At 35.2% G+C, this 22,514-nt stretch overlaps 1 protein-coding gene across 1 annotated transcript; it reads right to left on the reverse strand.

Moving 5' to 3' along the window:
* Positions 1-18,846: 18,846 nt before the first annotated feature.
* LOC111062470 lies at positions 18,847-19,973 on the reverse strand. The gene is made up of 2 exons (XM_039424067.1): positions 19,840-19,973; positions 18,847-19,286 (listed from the first exon to the last, which is right to left on the reverse strand). Exons 1-2 carry the CDS (start codon positions 19,923-19,925, stop codon positions 18,887-18,889), a joined length of 486 nt encoding a protein of 161 aa, XP_039280001.1. The 5' UTR covers positions 19,926-19,973; the 3' UTR covers positions 18,847-18,886.
* Positions 19,974-22,514: the final 2,541 nt, after the last annotated feature.

Below are 22,514 nucleotides of genomic sequence, written 5' to 3' on the forward strand. Positions count from 1 at the left end.
TTCTAAACTCCAGGGTCTATAAAGTTCTCGACTTATTTGAGTCCAGGACTTTAATGTAGTAAACATGAGGGAAATTCACAATATTTTGCTGTTATATTGTTGGCATTATATCAAAACGAAAACAGCTGATTGCAGCGGGATGATTCAAATGAGCATGCTCTCCAAACTATTTTTGAAAATACGTTTTGATTTCTTTGTAGGCCTATTGAAAGCAAAACCTAACCTTTTGAAAGATGAATGAATAAACATTTTATTTTAATTTATGCTATTATTGATCATTGATCCTAACCAGTGATTTTGGAATAAAAATTTCATTAGGCTATTGAGTTTGAAAACGTATTTGTTTTGAAAAAAAATGGAATAATAATTTATCTATATAATTTATCTATATTCTCCATTTGAAAATAGAACTTGCTCACTCGCATTCATCTGAAGAGAACCAAGCAGCCTTGGTTCCCTTCAGATGAATGCAAGTAAGCTTGTTCTTTTTTCAAATGGAGAACCAACCACACTTGGTTCCATTCAACTGAAATGAAAAGTTCTGTTACTGTTATCAACAATATTGGAAGGACTCAATAGTGGTTTGTCACTGCTGTGACAAAGTCCCAAATCTGAATTCAAGAGAATTTTCAAACACATTTTTACGTGTTTTCTTTTTTTCTGTGGGCTGGCTCCTTTCAGCTGAACATTCAGAATCATATTCCCTATCTATATTGCATGATAACTCAAAATGTGGAATTTTGAGGGTTGGTTCCTTTCTGCTTAATACCGTCCATATATAAAAGCGAAATGGCACTCACTCACTCACTGACTGACTGACTCACTCACTCACTCACTTGCATAACTAAAAATCTACCGGACCAAAAACGTTCAAATTTGCTAGTTATGTTCAGTTGGCCCTTTAGAGGCGCACTGAGAAATCTTTTGACAATATTGACAATATTTTAACTCTAAGGGTTGTTTTTAAGGGTTTAAAGTTTGTCCTTTAGCATGTATATTCTTCTTCTCCCAATCTCTTATTAACTATAATTGAAGTTTCCATATCATTTTATGTTACTATAGAACTATAATCTAGATAGAGCACCTCTTTGAAACAGTTGTTAACTGCAAATACCTTAAAGATGAATAGACTCACATGCAGCGCTAGTGTCGTACTTGGAATTGAAATCCGCCATTGAGGGGGCAACCCATAAGATTTTCAAAGACCTTAAAGAGATATGCATCTTTGAGATTATTAAGGTATTTGGATTATTAAGGTCTTTGAGATTATTACATACCAACACTGAACTCTATACTAACTGGAATGGACTAGCAACACAAAGAAAGTGAGGCAGCTGGTAAAGATAGGCAACCCGCATTGCTGTGGGATTCGTCATTTTGTAACACAATGGTTCTTATGGAAAAATGCATTGCACAGTTTCAATTTCTATTTTATTTCTATATTGTATGTCTTATTCCATGGAAGCGTTATTTTTCCTTTATTAAGCAGTTCATTGTTAACTTTTAGGGAGCAAAAATAATGAAATAGGTTGAATATGAATAAATAAAAGATTTTTTTCATTCGTGACTGCAGTAGTTTTAGTATTGTCAACTTTTCACAAGCAAGGGAATAACTTTGGGCCAGTTTTCAGAGAAGCGTATCATTTATTAATTTTTATTTATTTAACAAGGACAAATATGAACTGTCATGATATGATTGGGAATGAAAAAACAGGCTCATAGTCCTTATTATTCCAATCCCGAATTTTGTTTGTACACAGTCCAAAGGAGGGCTGTGTTTAATTGAAACTATTAAACACAGTCTTATGTTTATTTTGATAGGATATACTATTGTTTTTTTTTTGACGTGACAACATCTTATAAATTGGTTTGCTGGGTGACACTTCAAGAAACTGTGTTACACTCCGTGTTATGCACTCACAATGAGAGTGAGTGAGAGCGTTCGTTTTGGTTCACGGTCGTCTGGAAAGAGCACGAATAGGAGCAGTGGCGAGCAATGCAGCAGCATCCCGAAGGCATTCACCTGGAGAGAGAGTGAAACGGAGCAGTCAACCTGCGCAGGCGCCGCAAGCAATCTCCTGCGACTGTGCCACTACTTCCCAGGCTGGCAACAATGAGAGTGAGTGAGAGGCTCGCGTCCCTTCCACTTGAGCACAGTTAGCCCGCCTAAGAGCGAGAGAGACAGAGCGAGAGAGAGAGAGAGAGTGAGAGAGATAGGCATACACACCGGTTCATGTCTTGCACTTCTATTTTGCTTAGGTGCCTGCATACATCAAGTTTACACGTTGCCAGTTAATTATAAAACAATTGTGCATTTCTAATATGAAATTCAGTGCGAGATTCTTTGTATAAATTGATGTTTTTTTTTAAATATAATTCTTTGTATAAAAAAATGTTTTAAATTGTTACTATTATTTCATCCTTCTTCTTACTATATGAATGAATATTCACATTAAAATTATTTTACCACTCAAAGTCGTTGTCATGTAAAACTTTTGCCCGTATACCGACTTTAGAGGCAACCATGCAATTGTTTGGATTATATGATTTGTTGTTATTGTTAAAGGAAAGATTTATGATTTATTAGAAAATATCTCAATTTAATAATATAGGCCTACTTACAGCAGGCTATGAATGTAGAATTATGTAGGTGTGCATTGGTGTAATTTCAAATCATGTAAGAGTGGGAGTTTTAGAAATGAAGCAAATAATGAAGAAACATTTTATTATATTATATGACTATGATAAGCAAACAGTAAAATATGCTACATAATTACCAGAGTAAAATGAACAATTTGAAATTAAAAGGTTTCAAAAATTAATTACAATCAGTAATTATTCAGTAAAAATTAATTCCAGCTGATAACAATCTCATATTTTTACAATAAAAGTAGGTAAATAAAATGAATTATGTGGACTCATAACACATAACACAGGATTATTGAATATGTAATGATAGCAATATACTAGGCATTCTGATAACATTTCATATCATGTAAGTGTGGGAGTTTCAGAAATGATGCAAAGAAATCTATGAAGAAACATTTATATCAATTTGTATTATAATTATGACCATATATGATAAGCAAACAGTGGAATATATATTGCTAAATAATTATTATAATATTGTAAATTGAACGATTATTCATTTCAAACGGAAAGGTTTCAAAAATTAATCACGATTCAGCTGATAGCAATATCATATTTTTCAAAATGAAAGTAGGTACCCAAAATAAATTATGTCATCTCATGATGATAACACAGAATTATTAATCATTTGTTTTTATTCTTTTTCAAATAAGGATTAATTTGCTCTTCAACTATGATTCTTTATTTTTAGATGCTACAAAGTAAGTCTAAATTTTTAATTAGCATAGAAACTATCACCGTATACTAGGAATATAACCAAATTTGTTGTTTTATTTTTGGTCAAATAAACTGATCAATATAGAAAAAAATATTGGAAATGTATGTAAAACAAAAAGGTTTCTTCAAATTAATTAATAGACTAAAAATGTTTGACTTAACTGTGAAATGGTATTTTATTTCCTTTAACATGCCCATTCTTGCATCCAAATGCAACACAATACATCACCATTTCTCGGTAGTATTTTTATTCAGTTCTACACATTTACGACAAATACATCACAATATTCAAGAGAAAAGGTTGTGATCTAATACTGATAGCCCTAATACTCATTCAAATTCGTTTTTCAACTTTAAAAAAATGAATAATCGTACTCAAGAGCAGCAACAATCTGCTTTAATGTATGAGTACAAGAGAGAAGGGAATCCCACACGGTAGGCCTGTCTCACTCACTCCGCCTTACACACTTTTGGCTGTAGCTTAGCATTGGATAGCCCGTTCCAGTTAGTATAGAGTTCACTGCATACCAATGCCACCAATGCCTTTGTGATCTATTGTATTACAAATATATATAGATATAATATCTCGTGCCAAAATACCCCAATGGCGGCCTTCAATTTCAAGTAAGACCTATCATTGGGAAGGCATAGGCATTGTGGGTCCATATCTCTTTGGTTAACTGCAAACCATTGATATATATAGTTAGATGACTAAGCTATACCTTCAAGCGTTTGGAAGCATGATGCCTCCTTCATTTCTCGTCGCCATTGAATATCGGGCAAGAAGTCAGGCGCCCAGACACTGCAGACAGACTTATATGGGAAAACATCGACTTTCATTGCGTTATATCTTTCGACATACCGTACTTGATGGATTTCAATATAATTTTTTTTCAACTTTTCGTCATTTCCATTACCATATGATACAAAATGATTTGTTCATTGAACATTATTTTTAACTCGACCAAACATCTAATTTAGTGAACCTACCTCACTACAGATTTTGATCCATTCTATTAGCAAATGAATCTCTTTTTTTACAATATTTTCCTATTACCATGTATTTAGAATATGGAAAATAAAACATTTATTATAGATCACTAATATTACCGTGTATTTTATTGGATGGCAAATAATTATAAATTAACCATTATCACAATATTTCATGAAAATGTTTCTCATTCGTTTTGCAACTTAAGTGTAGGTACCTAACTATACTCTATACTCCTATATTTAATATAAGATAATAAATAACTACATATTATAAGAACAGGAAAAATAAAACAATAGCAATGATGAAGAATTTATAGACAATTTTAGCAAATAATATTTTTGACGTGACAACGTCTTATAAATTGGTTTGCCGGGAGACACTTCAAGAAACTGCGTTACGTTCCCACGTTATGCGCTCACAATGAGAGCGAGTGAGAGCGTTCGTTTCGGTTCATGGTCGTCTGGAAAGAGCACGAATAGGAGCAGTGGCGAGCAACAAAGCAGCAGCCAGCAGCCACCAGCCAGCAATCCGAAGGCATTCACCTGGAGAGAGAGTGAAATGGAGCAGTCAACCTGCGCAGGCGCCGCAAGCAATCTCCTGCGACTGCGCCACTAATTCAAAATGTCAAGTCAATGGTTGTCTCTAGGTGGGCGCGGGCTAACCATGCCCAAGTGGAAGGGACGCGTGCCTCTCACTCACTCTCATTGTGAGTTATTATTTCATCCTTCTTCCTACTATACGAATGAATATTCACATTAAAATTATTTTACCACTCAAAGTTGTTGTCACGTAAAACTTTCGCCCATATACCGACTTTACAGGCAACCATGCAATTTTTTTTATAATACCAATTTAGCATACAATATTTTCATAGTTCACAAAATATCACAATATAAGACAAATTAATGGAATGGAATATGGATACCTATATTGGATCTATGGAAATAAAATATTTATTATAATATTACCGAAACTTATATTTTATTACTAGGGAAATAATTATAATGAATCAACCTAAGCACATTATTCCTTGAAACGATCATTTGGCACTAGGCTTAGCCTGCATGAAACATGACCGATGAAAATATAAAAATACTTATGTATGAAAAGAAATATTTTTTATCTGGCGCATGCAGATTCGTACATCCATAAGCACTGCATGAAACTACCATACTTTGAATATTTTTTATTGCTGCAATAAAAAAATATTATCATTTGAAAAAGGCTCTTTTTCTACACAGCGAATACAAATACCTGACTTCTTGCCCAAAATTTCTGGTAGCTACACTAGCGCAGTGGCATCATAGCGGACTTCGCTCTTCTTAATCTTATTCTCTTTATCAATGCTGCAAACTAAATTAATAATTTTGTCAGGTTGGCATTAAGTTGAGTTGACTTTGTTAGGTTGGCACCAAGTTGAGTTGACTTTGTTAGGTTGGCACCAAGTTGAAGATTTAAATGCATTTATCGCGGAAAAATTGATTGGGCACTGCTACTTCAATCAGAGCTATTCCTGGGAATATTATATTAGTAGCCATCAGACTCACTTCTCTCACCATATCCGATTAGCCAGACATTTAGTCTGGACCCCCGACTGGATTGTCCTAACATATTATGATAAGAATGCTCAAATGAAAAATGCAGGCGAGCGAAGCGAGCCTGCTGATCTCATTCTTGGATGATCCAGTCGGAGGTCCAGGGGGCGGAGCCCCCTGGCTAGACAGATATGCTGAGCGAAGCGAGCCTGATGGCTAGTTATTGTTAGATTAAAATGTTGAATATGACATTGATTAATAACATTCAGATTGAAATATAAATTCCAAGCCAATCCTTGTATTATTTTTCTTGAACATTTTTAGGTTATGTCACATTCATAAATTGAGGTTAGTTTTTTACACTAATTCTGATACTTTTTAATTCTGATACAATTTTATTCCAAAATGAGCTTGCAAACTATAAATTATGAATTTAGATGGACTAATCCAAATAATTTAGGTATTCCATGACATCTATTTGGCTTTTTATCTACTCCAAAACAATAACTGAATTGTGTTTGCTCAGTTAAGTTTGGAACTTGATTTTAAACCCTACCCCAGTCAAGTGTCTAAAATCACGCTGTTTTAAGTCCTGGACTTAACGATTTTTGATGAATCCTTGACTCAGAAAGAGGCGAGAATCTAATTCAAGTCCTGGACTTATAAGCCCTTCACTCAGAAAGCGAAATTATAAACTCCAGTGTCTAATGTGATCTCTAAACTCCAGAGTCTATGTATTTAAGTCCTCAACTATGTTAATGCTCCGATTCGGAAAGCCAATTTTCTGACTCCAGAGTTTAAAGCCAGTTAAAGTCTAGAACTTAGCTAAATCCCAAGCTCGGAAACCGGCCCTAAATATTGTTACCAATATAACAACAACCAAAGACCTTAAAGAGATGCATCTTTAAGGTCTTTGACAACAACTGGAGACTATAATGCTACCAGCTGGTCATTCAGCAAACTATTTTGGAATAAGGAATTTTGTAGTAGTAGTTGATAAAACTCCCACCTGGAGCGCTGAAGGCAGCTATTTGAATGCTCCAATTTCAGAACTGGGAAACATACTCGACTGTAAAGAAAACAATATGATCTCTTTACAGTATAGTATGCTGTAATGAAAATCACATGTTTTCTTGTTCTGCAAATAGCTGTTTACCGGCTTGATTTGATGCATGGAAAACAGCTGAAATTGAGTAAGTATGACAAGAAATTATTTTTCATGGATTCGCATGTCTGAAGACTGCAATAAGAAAGACAGCAAATCTGAAACTGCTATCATAGAAAATGAGGAATTTCCTATGGGGAAAAACAGTAAGTCAGAAACTTCAATTTCAGGAAAAGGGATTTTCCAAGGATTTTGCAAGTTGGAAAACTTAAAAAAAGAAGACAGCAAATCTGGAACTGCTATCACAAAAAATAGGTATTTTCTACACATAAAAACAGCAATCAGAAACTGCTATTTAGGGAAAAAGACTTTTCCAAGGATTTGCATGTCTGAGGACTGCAATAAGGAAGACAGCAAATCTGAAACTGCTATCACATAAAATTGGGAATATTCTACATAGAAAAACAGCAATCAGAAACTGCCATTTAGGGGAAAGGATTTTCAGGATTTTCTACAGGCTCAAATATCCCAAAGCAACTGGCATTAATAAAAAATTAACCAAAACATTGCAAAGCACAATATAGTCACCAAATTTACAGAACAACTGACCCTATAGTGGCTTGCCTGGAGTAGAGCAGAGGCTGCATAGCAGAGGCCAGGAGTAAAGGGGGTGGTGCTGCAGGGATGATGTGCAAAGAGAAGCATCACGCTATACGATCACGTGAAGGGAAATGATTAGGTTGATGATAATGAAAGAATGAAGTGATGATGAAAATAATGATGATTAGGCCTACAGTAGCCATCTAAACTAAAAAACAACTTTAAGACAGGAAGCATCAGGTCAGAATTCCATGCTCTAGCCAGATATAGTGAGGTCCACGTTAAAATGACAGTATTTGATCAACTTTGGTATTGCTATCCTTGTCTATCCAGGGGTGCCCACAGCATGTTTTGATGTTGCAAGTTGCGGCATGAGGCTGAATTTTGGGGGGGATTTTCGGAAAAAACTAGGGAAAATGGGGGGGGATTTTTCAATATACAATTTTTAAGTACCTAAATGGATACCAAATTTTGAGAATTTTGGGGGTGAATTTCGCCACATGGACCATTGGGGGGATGGGCACCCCTGTGTCTATCAACTGACAAAGCCGGTGGTACTATCCTTTTCGAGGTCCACAATGATGACAATAATGTTTTTGACTGTGTAGAAATATAATTAATTAATGCAAAGAATCGGCATCGCTATTCTTCTATCTTTATCCACTGCCATTATAAAGTGGACCACACTATAGCTAGCTATTTCCCTGATGAGAGTGATTATGATAAGGATGTTGTTGATTTCAGTGTAGGCTGAAATGCTCCTCCACCAGTAAACAAGTCACCAGCAAAATCAGGATGATGCAAATTGAAGAAGTGACCATGATGATGATTTACAAGCAATCTACAAGCAATGATGAAAATAATGATGATGATGACCATGCTCGTACCCTTAAAGGAAGAAATTTATTCAATTGCTATCCAACATAACAAGCCTCCTGCTGTCACAAAATTCACTTTCCTGCAAGGGGCATAAGAAATATAGAGAGCAAATACTGTGAATATCCTCTAACAAAGAGAGGACAATGAGTGATATGATGAATACAGCTGACCTAGTTACCATAGTTTGTTATTTCTTGTTAAATCTCATTTTATCATGTTCCATCACTAGAGTTCAATCCTGTCAATTAAAGCCTATATTTTGATCCAAATATCGGTCTTTTCTATTTCAATTTAATTGACAGAATTAACTCTAGTGATGGAACATGATAAAAATTAGATTTAACAAGAAATAACAAACTATGGTAACTGGGTCAGCTGTATTCATCATATCAATGAGCCAGTCTGTCAGCTCCACAGATGACCCACAAGGCTCTCTTCTTCATACACAGCACATGTCAAACATCCACAGCTCCATCCCAGAGAACCCGGCCATACAATATGATGCTCTGAAAGAAAGCAAAGTAGCATACCTTAAGGTAGTGCATGGGGACACTACCTCTCAGCCCTCTCAATAAGAAAACAGTAGTGGGGTTTTGAGAGAGCTGCCTATCCAATAGAAATCGAGGGGTGTGGCCTCCCCCCTCCACCCCCCCAGCCCCAGTCGGCCATTTTGTCCCCGCCCCCAGCCAATAGGAAGCAAGGGGCGTGTTCAAAATGGCGTCGTGCCCCCACCACCCCAACCAATAGGAAGAGGCCATTGTAGCAGGTGTCCATCTCCCCTACCCAGCATGGGTGTGTTCAAAATGGCGTCCCCCTTCCCTAATGCCCCCACCACCCCAACCAATAGGAAGTGTAGCAGGTGTCCCCAACGGTTCCCCAGCGGCGGCGGCGGCCATCTTTGTTGTAGCAGGTGTTAACTGACATCTGCTGCCCCAGTTAACACCTGCTTAATTTGCATATTAAAAATATCCCCACATTTAAAATCTTTAAAATCTCTCAAACTACACTACTACTACTAATCTATTTCCCAGTCATATTTTTTTCTTTTTTTTCCTGCATCACTTGGTCGCCTATCACTGAACATTCTTTTCAAAAACAACTCTTGCACCTGATCAGAATTCAAATTATGTTGTACAGCTTCACTCATGTCAAAGATGTACCTCTTTTTTACATATTGTGCAATCAAATAGTATGAAAAGTTGAACAACTGTTCATTTAAATATTTCTGAAAATCTTCACCTTTCATAATCATCTGCATAATGTCATCTTTTAGCTTTTGGTGAGAAGCTGAATTTTTTTCATCAAGTTTCTTTTGCACCTCAGCCAACATAATATTGAATGTTGATTCTAGATTAACTACTTTCAAATTATAATCTTGCCTGTTAATAAAGTTAAGTTTATTTTGTGCAATTAGATTGTCTTTTAATTCTTTCAATTTAGTTTCTAGCAAATCTGTATCAACATGTTTTAAACAATTGTTTTTACTTTGTTGTTCACATAATGTCTTCAATTCGTCTGATTTCTGATCAAACAACGATCTACTAACATACTTTAGCTCAATATCATCACTAATTGATTTAGACAATGTTTTCAATTGTGAATCGAAATACTGTTTTTGTTGTGCTATCTCCTTCAATATATCAGACATTGAATGCAATTTACTTTCAAACACTTTTTTAGTAATTAAATCAGACTGTAGTTTTTGGAATATACTAGTTGATATTGCAAGTAATTTGCTGTCTAAATATTTCCTATCTACTAAATCAGATGATTCAGTTTGCAATTTAGTGAATATATTTGTTGATATTTCAAGCAATTTACTGTCCAAGTATTCTTTGTTAACTAGCGGTGATGATTGATCAGTCTGTAGTTTTTGTATTATACTAGTTGAAACTTCCTTTAATTTACTATCCAAGTATTCTCTGTTAACTAGCGACGGCGACCACAATGGATCAGACTGTAGTTTAGTGAATATATTTGATGATATTTCAAGCAATTTACTGTCCAAGTATTCTCTGTTAACTAGCGGTGACAATGGATCAGACTGAAGTTTATTGAATATATTTGATGATATTTCAAGCAATTTACTGTCCAGGTATTCTCTGTTAACTAGCGGTGACAATGGATCAGACTGAAGTTTATTGAATATATTTGATGATATTTCAAGCAATTTACTGTCCAAGTATTCTCTGTTAACTAGCGGTGACAATGGATCAGACTGAAGTTTATTGAATATATTTGATGATAATTCAAGTAGTTTACTGTCTAAATATTCTCTACTTGCTGCCACTAATGATGATGATGATGATGTTGCTGCTGCTGCTGATTCACAACCACTGTTTAAAACTAATGGTGCTGTTGTATTAAACACATGATGTGTCCTACCAAATCGATCTATTGTACTACTCACTGCAGTGGCGCTACTGCCCGACATCTCTATTCTTGTCAAGTGTTAAACACATACTAACGACTAAAAGCAGCAACATTGCCACCTAATATAATACCACTTTCTTTCAGTTCTTCAATAATAGAAGCTATTTCAACTGAATGCGATCTATTTCCTGCCTGCTGTGATGAAAGCAGAATATCTAATCTGTCTATCAGTTCATTTGGATTATCCCAGTAGACATACTGTCGACTAGTAGATTCATTTCTTATAAAACCCATACCGCTAACAGCCGCTGCATCATCAATCCTAGATCTTTTTCTTTTCCTACTACTACTCGATGGAAATAAAGATTGAATAATTTGTGATTTATAGCCTGTATTTCTCTTTACATAACCGCGTCTATCTAAATGAGCAGCGGTAAGCTGCAATATATTACGATATTTTCTTAAATCACGTTCTGTGTACAGTTTCTGGTCAGGCTGTTTTTTAAATAGAAGTTCACACAAACCAACTGTTAAACGATACTTATTATTATTGTCGATAATTAAATAACCATTGGCAATACTAATATCCTTTACACCCATATAGTATTCATTTACTTTACTATCATAACATATACCATAAGATATACAATTATTCATTTTTTCATTATGAAATTCACGTATATACTCATCAATAAAATCCACTGTTATTGTTGTTTTATTCAAAATATCACTTACATTAGATCTATTCAAACCCTCATCCACATCCATTTCCTTGGCCGTATCTTTCTCCTCCTCCTCCTCCTCCTCCTCCTCCTCTCCTCCTCCTCCTCATCGTCCTCTGATTCTTCTTTAAGTCTGCTGCTGCTACTAGTGTGTGCATGTTGTACAAGTGTATCTTTCAATTGTTTTAGTGGATTGATAATTGGTTCTAATGATTTTTGTCTAATCGAATCATTTTCCCTAATCATACTAGTTAATGATCTATGTTTATTAATAATTGACTTACGCAAACCTTTTATCCTGTCAATTACTTTACTAGTATGACGATGATGATGATCACGTTGCACTAGTCCTCGCCGGCGCCCTCCTCTTTGTTTTTTTCTTTTTAATTTAATTTTACGCATATTGCTAGTAGTAGAACGATAATTAGTTCTTTCACCTACACTGGCTCAACAACAAATGATGAGAATTGACACATGTCAATTGGTGCTGCTGCTATACACACTTGGATCAATATACTTACCAAGACAATTACGATATTTACCAGCATCTGGTTTACACTCAGTGAAAATTGAAATAAAACTATGATTTCCGCTTTGCCATACATGTGAACATAGATTTCTGAATGCAACAAATGTCATATCAGTTCCGACAAAATCCCTAAATATTAATTTTAAATTGTGCATATCCATTTTAAAAATAATCAGCATATTTGCATTGTCTCTGATATGATGTTTTGAAATTGCGCCATAGCTTTGAATTAAGTACACACAATCTATGCTTTTGTGTCTGCCCATTGTGAAAAAATTACGTATTTGCGGCACACGTGTAACATTCAAATCGTCAAAAATTATCAGTGAATGAGTGTCGATATCATTCGGTTGCGGTATGCATTCAATATTGTCAGATTTATAGTAGTTTACACACTTGAGTTTTGAAAAAACAATGTCCAATAGTTTATATTTTTCCTGATACAAAGACTTACTGAACAAGTATAGGTTTTTGAATTTTAATCCATTTTTATCGAATATTAAATTCAGCAGTACATTTGTCTTTCCACAATTTGATGCACCGCAAATTAGAATTCTAGCTGAACTTGGCAAAAACTCACCATGCTTTTTTCTATCTAGACAATTTTTGCCGCCCACTTGTTTTGTATCTACAATTAGATTATCAAAGTTAACTATTGCTATTGACTCTTTTGCTGTCGTCATAATAATAACTCTTGCTGCGCGCGCGCTTGCTGTTTACACATGCGTGTCTACAGTTCAACTATGCTGTTAACATCGCTACATCCGATGTGTGTGTGTGTGTGTGTGTGTGTGTGTGTGTGTGTGTGTGTGTGTGTGTGTGTATACTACAAGCGGTTTATGAATGAAGAAAACACGCACATACAATGTTCACAGTTTATTAAAAATACTAGATACATACAAATTTAGCAGCAGCAGCAGCAGCTAAAACAAGCGTATCTTACAAAGTTGACAAAAAGTTGAAAATACATACATTAGTTGACAGCTGCATACATAAAAGGTGAAAATATACATACAAAGTTGACAGCTGCTGCAGTAAGGTAAGTGGCGACAAATCTAGTGATAATACATACATACAAAGTTGACAGTGTTAATATTATAAAAAATTATTACAAAGCGTGTGTCTTTCACATAATACAGTATAGCACCAGCGTCGCACGCATTAATTAAGATTAGCCATTGACATGCAATAATCTAAAATATAAATTAATATCTTTTCTTTCTTCTTATCATCATCTTCATCAGCTACATTAAAGTCTATTGATTTAATTTGCGAGTAAAGTATGTTTAGTTGCATAGAAAATTGAGCACAAATACAAGTATCTACTACATCAAATACGCTGCTTGCATCTTTTAAATTTTTATATGAACATATACCTAAATGAAACCTACTATCATCATCATCATCAACAACAACATTGCTGAAAAATGTTTTTTTACATAAGCCAACTAGAAAGCATTTTTCAATATCAACACGTTTTACACACATCGCTTTAAGCGTACACAAAAGATCAATTAATCTTTTAATAATACTACACGCATCGTTACCATTCAGCAAATAGAACAACAGTGGCGCATCCATAGCCATTGACATTATGTTTATATCATATCTGAAACAATATGCAAATAAATTTAATGATTTTTGCGTGTTGCACGCAGATTCTTCTTCTGTTTTACAGACGGAGTAATAATATCACTCTTATCTATCCAGCTAGTTTTATCAAAGCCTAACCATTTAACAAGATATTTATTGTTTGATTTTCGTATTATTCGTTCAACTAAATATGTATTTTGTTCGGACGGTGTTAAGTTTGTTTTCATCAATTGTTCACTATAAAATCTACCTTGTATGATTTCATTGTTAAGATCGCGAATTACATAGGTTGGCGGTTGTGTGGGAAAAACACCGTGAATTATAAACAGTTCTGGCGACCAATTTAATCTAAAACTTTTATCAAAAACCTGTCGAAACTTACTTATTCGCACTACGTCGCCTATTGCAAACTTTGGTCGATAAACTGTACGCGGCGGCGGCGGCGACTGTTTTGACTTTTTCTTCAACTGTAACATGATCAAATGCTTTTCATGACGTCGTCTAACACTGGCCGGCGTCATGCCAATCGCTGAATGAATAGTGTTATTATATTGATAAACAATGTCCGGCAAAATGTTTAACCATTTTTGCGTACCGTTAGCAGTTAGTCGTTCATACAAACGTGATTTCAGTGTTCGGTTCAATCTTTCAACAAAAGCTGCCTTAATTTCAGAAAATACACTGTAATGATTAATGTTCAACCTATCGAATAGTTGTTTAACATCCTTATTGTAAAATTCGCGTCCTAAATCGCTTTGCACATTTTTTATACCCTTATTTAATACTAATATTCGCGCTAATTTTCGTTCAACTTCTTTTCCCGTTTTAGTTTTTAATGGTTCAGCAAAAGCATAACGTGAAAAACAATTAATTGCAATCAAAACATAACGATAGCCGTTGTTTGCTCTAGCAAATTCTGGCAATTCAATTAAATCAATTTGAATGAGGTCTTTTATTCCTTTTAATATATATTTACGTCTGTTGAATTTTCTTCGCGCTGGACGGTGCAATTCCTGAGCAATTTTCTGTTGCAAATCTGACATATTTGTGGTTTCGATCTCCCCCCTACACGAATGTGCGCGTGTGATTGTTTTTGCTAGAGTTCAGTCACACCTGCAGCACTACTGCTCCAGACAGCGATCTTTCTTCTTCTTCTTCTTCTTTAGACGGATGTTGTTTCTGCCGCCTTCTTCTTCTTCTTCGTGTTCGACACTGAGCTGAGCGACGCTTGTTGAACTGGTTTCATTAATAGCTTCTTGCTCCTCGCTCTCTCTCTCTCTTTCACTCTCACTGCTGCGATCAATCTGACGTAACAGCAGTCCCGCCGCTAGCCGCGTTGCTGCTGCTATCAATATCTTCTCTTCTTCTCTCTTCTTCTATTAAATAATGACCCCACGCTTTCGTATCTATACCGTTTGATTCAATGTATCTTTTTGTGTCAAATGGTGATAATGCAACTTTGGCACACGATATTTGATAAATATCATGCGAATAACTGCGTAATTGTGAAAAGCATTCACGTTGAACTAATCTATCTGTCAGGCATTTCATGTACATGTCATATCTTAGTTTATTGTTTATAATTGTTCTTGCTACGCCTTTAGCTGCGTGCTTGCTAAACTTTTCATAAGAACTAACCTTAATACTACTACTACTACTACTACTACTACTACTACTACTACTGTCACTAGCACTACTGCTTAGTACATATTCAAAACTGTAAAGTTTCGCACGAAGTCCACAAAAAGCCGTAATAATTCCAGATTTTAATTCATCTTTAAATGTGCCAGGCACACCATGGTTCAATTGACTATAACAACAATGTGTGACAGGATAAGCACTTGTGTCAAAATGTTGAAGATTTTGTTTGATAACTGCATAGATATCGTCCGATTTTATATGGTATAGCAACGAGTCTGTATCGGTCATGCACAATTTAACACAGCTTGGATCGAACATTTTCAAGAAAATGTTGTAGTGGAAATTGAACATTGTAAATTTACTCAAATCAAGAATTGAAAAACCGGCATAAATTGGACGATCTAATTTTATTTCTGTTTTACACATTTGTACAGCGACAATGTCTTTGTCAAACACAATCCATCGTTTACAGCTTGGTTTTGCAATCAAACTTTCCAATTTTTTCTGACAAGTGATTAGCCTAAAATCTATTCTTTTCCTATTATTCTCCATCAACTTTCCGAACAGACTATTTGAAAGAAATTTAAAGAGGGTACGTTCAAATGAATTTTTTGCTTCCTTTCTCAGTTGTGCATTCAAATCAATAAACGGTTTAAGCCAGTACGACTGATGAAAAGCGATTACTCTATGTACAGCAGTCAATTTCATGCCCAAGCTTAAATAAAGTTTCAAATTTCTATAGTGGAGTACATATCGTTTACGATTATAAAGGGTGGCTAAAAGACGTGATGACGCGGCGGCGGCGGCGGAGGCGGAGGCGGGAGACGGGCGGCGCGCGGCCGCTTCTCTGCGCAGAGCAACAGTGTTGTCTGTTTGATATGGAGAGAACAGGTTGTAAGGCGGCTGATCTTTTAATGGAGCCAGGGGGAAGCTGTTATGTAATTGGTGTAAATTAACTGGATAGGACAGGTCTGCTTCAATTATATAGCCAGTCTCGGCTTCATCGTGTATGCTTGTAAAATCGCCTAAAGCCATAATTTCATTTTGTGATAAAAATCTGAAATTTGATTCAGGTAGCTTGTAGGCAATCATTGTATGTGCGTATAAGCTTGTACAATCAAGATAGAGCAAAAAACTATTTTCAATAGCCGGGTTATAATTTACGCCCATATATTTATTGTTTGCGACTGCATGACGGTGGGGAATAACTGATAGACCACCGCGTAAACCAGATTCTATGAGCAAGTTCATATCAGCATTGCTAATTAATTCTAAACGTACTTTAGTCAAATATAACATTGCATTCAACGAAAAATGCGGTAACGATACAAAGTGTGATACATCCAGTTTGTAAATTGTAAAAAATACAGTCCTAAAATTTTGAAAAATATCTGCCAGCAGTAAGCAATCTGACAAAAGGTAGAGATCATGATATTCACCCAATGAGTTTATGTTAAATTCGCGCCAAACTTTCTGCGCATGCTCATAATCGTCTACTTGCAATGCTGTATTATTAAGTGTACTGTAAAATGAGTCAATTGTCGGCAATTGCTGTTCTTCAAATTTTTCAGCATCTGTTATGTACTGATACGGGTACACGCCTTTACGTAGTAAAAGTTTTTGTTGATTTTTATCGTTGAATATTTTACACATTACTTTGAAATTAGTATCAATGTTTTCTGTATCACTTGCAAGATTGGCAACAAGTGACTGTAGACTTGAGCTTAAGAATTGATAGCTGTCAAGGAAACGTACAACACGATCTATTGTAATTGTGAGGAATTTTTCCGATGAGTTTGCAATACAATCAATTTTCTCCTTTCGTCCTGCTAATGCCTTAACAATGAAATGACTATCATATCCGCGAAAATTATGAAAAAAACAGTTTAATAGTTTTGGTGCTTTTGCATTTAAATTACATGACTTGTGCGTTGCACCGAGATAATGGCCTGTTGTATGAGAATGGTGCCTAATACGAATTTCGTTGGCTTTAAATTCATCGTTGCACAAGAAACATACTGTACTATTGTTAAAAGCTAATAATTGTTCTTCATTCAATTCAATCATGGGCACTTCTTGTTGCATATCAATGGAACAGTTTCGACCTATGGCAATGATCTCATCAAGAAATTGTTCAATAATTTTCTCGCCAACACTTGTAGCTCTATAAACGCGTGGGCCGTAGAATATTTCACCTGATTCGTCTAAAATAATAAACGCATAGCCGCAAGCAACATGTTTTTGTGTTTTCCTTGTAAAGCTATTTCCTATATCAGTTCCGAGCAAATCATCAACATTTTCATCGTCATCGTCATCGAGCTCCTCCTCACCGTTATTTGTTGGTACAATAAAACTTTCAAAATCGGCAAATGCAATGTACTTATTTTTTAGTGTGTACGAAAAATTTTTAAACTTTAACATTTCACCCTGTTTAGGTAGTACTGTTCTTTGTATTGCAAATGTTGAACACAAATCCATATGTTTTTCTAGATTGGTTTTTCCATCGCAATTGGCATGCCGGTTAGTTGTAAATTTGTTAAAACAATATGGACAAATGAACACTTGACCATTATGCAAAGACAAGTGATGACTCAGTAGCCGTGACAATCCGTTATACCCTTGACGCGTGTTTATCAGAACATAATGCCATTTTTTCGGCGTTGTATCATTTGACAATAGTAGAAGATTGATTTTATGTTCGCGTTGTCTATAAATTGAACAACGGTACGGGAAAAACTTTTTTTTAGCAGCATCATAAGCAATCACTGTTATAGAAATGTTTAAATTTTGCACTTCAAATTTTTTAATGTCATGCACTGTAGTAGGAAACTTAATACCGGTCAAATTTAGATTATTTTCAAATTGCATCAGATAGTCAACATTCATATTTCTACGTCTGTAATGAAAATAGCTAAGTACACTCCATACAAAACATTTACTATCATTTGTGTTTTTTACATTTATAACGGCTCTTTTTGCTTTTATAAAAGCAGGTGTTTCAATGTATGTACTATTTCCGCCAGCTAAAGGATTGTAACGAGTAATATTCAAATCAAATGAAATGATTCTAACTACAGTCCAACCACTGCCGTACCTAATAAATTTATCAAGCGTTGATTCAATTTTCTCTACACCACTAATAAATTGGTCTTGCAAAATATCTAATTGTTCATCAACATTAATTAACAATGACGTATAACTGTAAAACGATGCGTTTGTCATAGTTTCAACGATTTCTTCTTGTTGCGATTGATCGCTGCTGCTGCTGCCGCTATCAACATTTACTTTTTTCAATTGAACAGTTGTAACAAAATACCATTTAATATTTTTGTCAAAATTATCACTTTCTTCAACAATTAATTCAATTACTTTTGGCTTTAAAATTTGCAATAATGTTTGAACAACATCGATGAATAATTTTCTAAAAACAAATCTGTAGCGAACTGCACACGAATTTATGCTAGTACTTCGTTCAATAGTATAATCCATAGTTTTTTGATTTTGCTAGTAGTAGTAATAGTATTAGAGTAATAATAGGTTTTTGCCGTCTTACCGCTGTGAAGAGCTTGTTTGCTGCGGCTCAATGTTTTCAACTTCGTTGTCGATTTTAGTAGCGTTCACGATCCTCGGCTGCGATGAGTTCGTCACATCTAGCAGAATCAGTGACGACGATGATGATGCTTCCGCTTGCTGACCACTATTGCGACTGGACGAGTCCGCGCTCACACCGGCCACATCAATTTGCCGGCCTCTGCCCTGAGCGATGACGCGTCGTTGTTCGGCAAAATAAATGCCGCGGCCCCGTCCGCCACGTTTTGGCGTATCGCACGCTGTGGAAAAGTGCACACGTTTTGGCGGCGGCGATGATTCGCTGCTGTCAACCACGCACCATTCCTCACTTGCCATTTCCACCTCCACCTCCTTGTCGTGCGCTATCGACTCAACCAGGCTGAAAAACAAACATATAGAATGAAATAATTGTATAGAATAAAATGGCAAACGCACAATGATCATAAATCAGATAGTATGTTTTTCCAGTTTACTTCAAGCACAATTATTACCTCCTCCTCCTCAGCCGGCGTTTGCAGTTGTTAGACAATTGTTTTTCAAAATTTATTTGCAAATAATCATAAATCACATAGTATATTTTTCCAGTTTACTTCAAGCACAATTATTATTACCTCCTCCTCAGCCAGCGTTTGCAGTTGTTAGACAATTGTTTTTCAAAATTTAATTGCAAACGATCATAAATCAGATAGTATATTTTTCCAGTTTACTTCAAGCACAATTATTATTACCTCCTCCTCCTCAGTCGACGTTTGCAGTTGTTAGACAATTGTTTTCAAAGTAGTCAAATTGTTTACTGTCGCTTTTTTCAGTTTGATTGTTAGAGTATAACATTTTAATCATATTTGTTTTTCAATCAGTCGATGAAAACACTTGCAAAACTTGTTGCTAATTTTTTACAGTTTATAATTAATTTAAAAAGTTATTATACTTACGTGTTGTTTGATGGTGTGACTGCTGCTGCTGTTGCTTCTTCGCTTGTTGGCGCAGCCACTGCTTTATCGGATTGTTGCTTGTCCATTTGCACTGTGCATGAAACGTCGCACTATAATCGAATGCAAGCAATATCATGTCGCTCGATGCTTTTATAATTTTGCGCCGCTCGGTACCATCAACTGTCAGTTTGTTATCACGCAGAACATGTGGGGGTTGCAATAATTATATAAGTATGCATGTGCACTGCACAATGAATAAATTAATATCTTTCACTCGGCTAGCAGATGTTAGGTCCGTTACAGAGTCATGCAAGGTGCGCACACACATTTTGACCGTTCCTTAAGAAATTTGCAAACGTTTCCTTATCAGTGTTCCGCACATCTGCACTAAATTTCGCATACAACATATGCACAAAACAGATATACTTTCTTTCAACTTCTTACCATCTATATTCATCAAGTTGATAATATATAATGACGAAAAACTGTGTCCTTCTGTTAGTATCAGTTTGAAACTCCAACGATGTCATCAGATCAATCCTCGCCTATGGCAGCGCCAAACAACAGCGGAACCAATGTAAGTTTATTTTCCATTTACTCAACTCACTTGAAATACATTCTTCTAATCCAACAGTAGTTTTCTGTTTGTTGTCAGTTTTCTTCTCATACAAACTAATGTTATCAGTCTTTTGAATACTACTAATGTGCTCCTAAAACTGATTAGCTCACTCTTTATTGTCTTTGTTGTTGTTGTTGTTGTTCACACTTCACTGTTAGTTTTTTCAACTGAATACTTCTAAATAATGTTCTTCTAATGTACCCTAAAACTGATTAGCCCACTCTTTATTGTTCTTCACACTTAACTGCTAATTAAAACTGGAATACTTATCGCACACACTGCTAATAGGTTATGTCTTTATCTTCTTCTTCTTCTTCTTCTTCTTCTTCTTTTTCTTCTTCTTCACGACTTTTTTTAACAAAATCACAATTTGGCGATGATTGTATGTGTAAATCCCTCAATTGGTATTTATTGATCGATGTGTCTGCCCACATACGACAACCACTGCAAATAAGACCAAATCCATTCGAATTTGAAAAATCAATACCGTAATAAAATCCCTCACTTGCTAACTGTTTGAAATTTTTCGGCAAACATTCCATTTTCATAAATGAATTTTCACGTTCGTATTGTTCATTGTAGTCTGGGTTTTTCTGAAAAGTTGAAGTTGTACGAATATTACCAACAAGATAATTGTTTATGAAGCCACACTTTGGCGACCATTTTTTATGTTCAAGAATAGCATAATCACTCACTTCCCAATTTTCCAAAACTACATTGCAAAAAACACATTTTGTTCTATCGAAAACTTTTAAAAAGTAGAAGCCAGCCTCTGCTAAATGATTCGGTTTTGGATATTGATGCGGCCAAATAGTTTTATTACCTTTAAAAAATGAGTCAAGCCTATCGATTTCTTTAAAGTAATTTACCGCTTTCTTCTCATCACTATCGTCACTGTTGATGACGTCACTGTTGTTGTTGGAACAATGAATGCAACGCTTTCTTGCTCGCGGCAACATTTTCAATCACCAACTGAAAACAAAAAAAAAAAAAAACTATATATTTTTGCTTGATTTACAGGACATTTACACTAACGAGTTGTGGACCGAGGACGGGGCAATGGCTATGCTGGAGGCTGAACTATGTAACATCTTAAATCTGGGTAGATAAAAAGCCCTAACAGAAATAGTAATAGGTCTAAAAATAAAGTAATTGGCTAATATCGCCAAGCAGATAATAACCAAGATTAGATAGCATCAGCTTGTTCTGGCTAAATGGTACAAGAACCTAAAAAGGATTTGAAGGAAGTTTATTGCTCATAAATAGATTATTATATAAAATATTTGAAGATTGAGGTTATGTAGATGTATTCACGGATCGGTGACCTAGAGATCGATCAAACCGAAGAACGTAGAATCTGACCAAAACCCCTTGGCAGAGCTTTATTGCAATCGGATGGTGTGCAATGTGAAAAAACACCTGTCCACGTGGCTAATTATTAGGTAGCATGGAATTAATATAATGTAGAGAATATTAACTAGGCATGCAAAGAGAATAAATATATAGATCAATATTTTTAGAAATTTCTATTTAATCAAAGAAGTACGAAATCTAGGCTATTAAAACATATGCATATAATATTTAATTTTTTGCAATACAATTTGCGATAATTTATCATAGTTCTAATTCACTAGATGAATGGCTCTACCTATTCCGTCAGGTGCCGAATCTTGCACCCTGAGATAAAAATATATATTCGATACAAATAAATCTACTAAATACTAGAGATTTTAATATATATATATATTTGGATTATTAGTGGCTAATTTATCAAGCTGATCTTAGAGCACATATTTTTTGATTGAATTATTCAGGTCGACAAGTATTAGCAAGTGCATGTCGCAGCTACATGCAAAGGAATGCATATGATTTTAAGATAAAGGCACATGGTAATGATTCGTGCCATAAATCTAGAATATAAAGTTTAGCCTGTGATATTTTGCTGATATAAAATTATTGTTCTATTTTTTATATTATATTTTTTATCGCTCTATATATATTTTTTGCCTCGATTGATCTTTGCATTATTTATGTAATATATGTATGAAACTTTCAT

The sequence above is a fragment of the Nilaparvata lugens genome, chromosome 3, assembly GCF_014356525.2.
Source record: "Nilaparvata lugens isolate BPH chromosome 3, ASM1435652v1, whole genome shotgun sequence".
Lineage (NCBI taxonomy): Eukaryota > Metazoa > Arthropoda > Insecta > Hemiptera > Delphacidae > Nilaparvata > Nilaparvata lugens.

Excerpts from the sequence above, each read along its gene's own strand:
- LOC111062470 (XM_039424067.1), bottom strand. The coding sequence starts at position 19,925 with ATGGACAAGCAACAATCCGATAAAGCAGTGGCTGCGCCAACAAGCGAA. Across the intron at positions 19,287-19,839 it reads GTCACACCATCAAACAACAC|CCTGGTTGAGTCGATAGCGC; the intron begins GTAAGTATAATA and ends TTTGTTTTTCAG.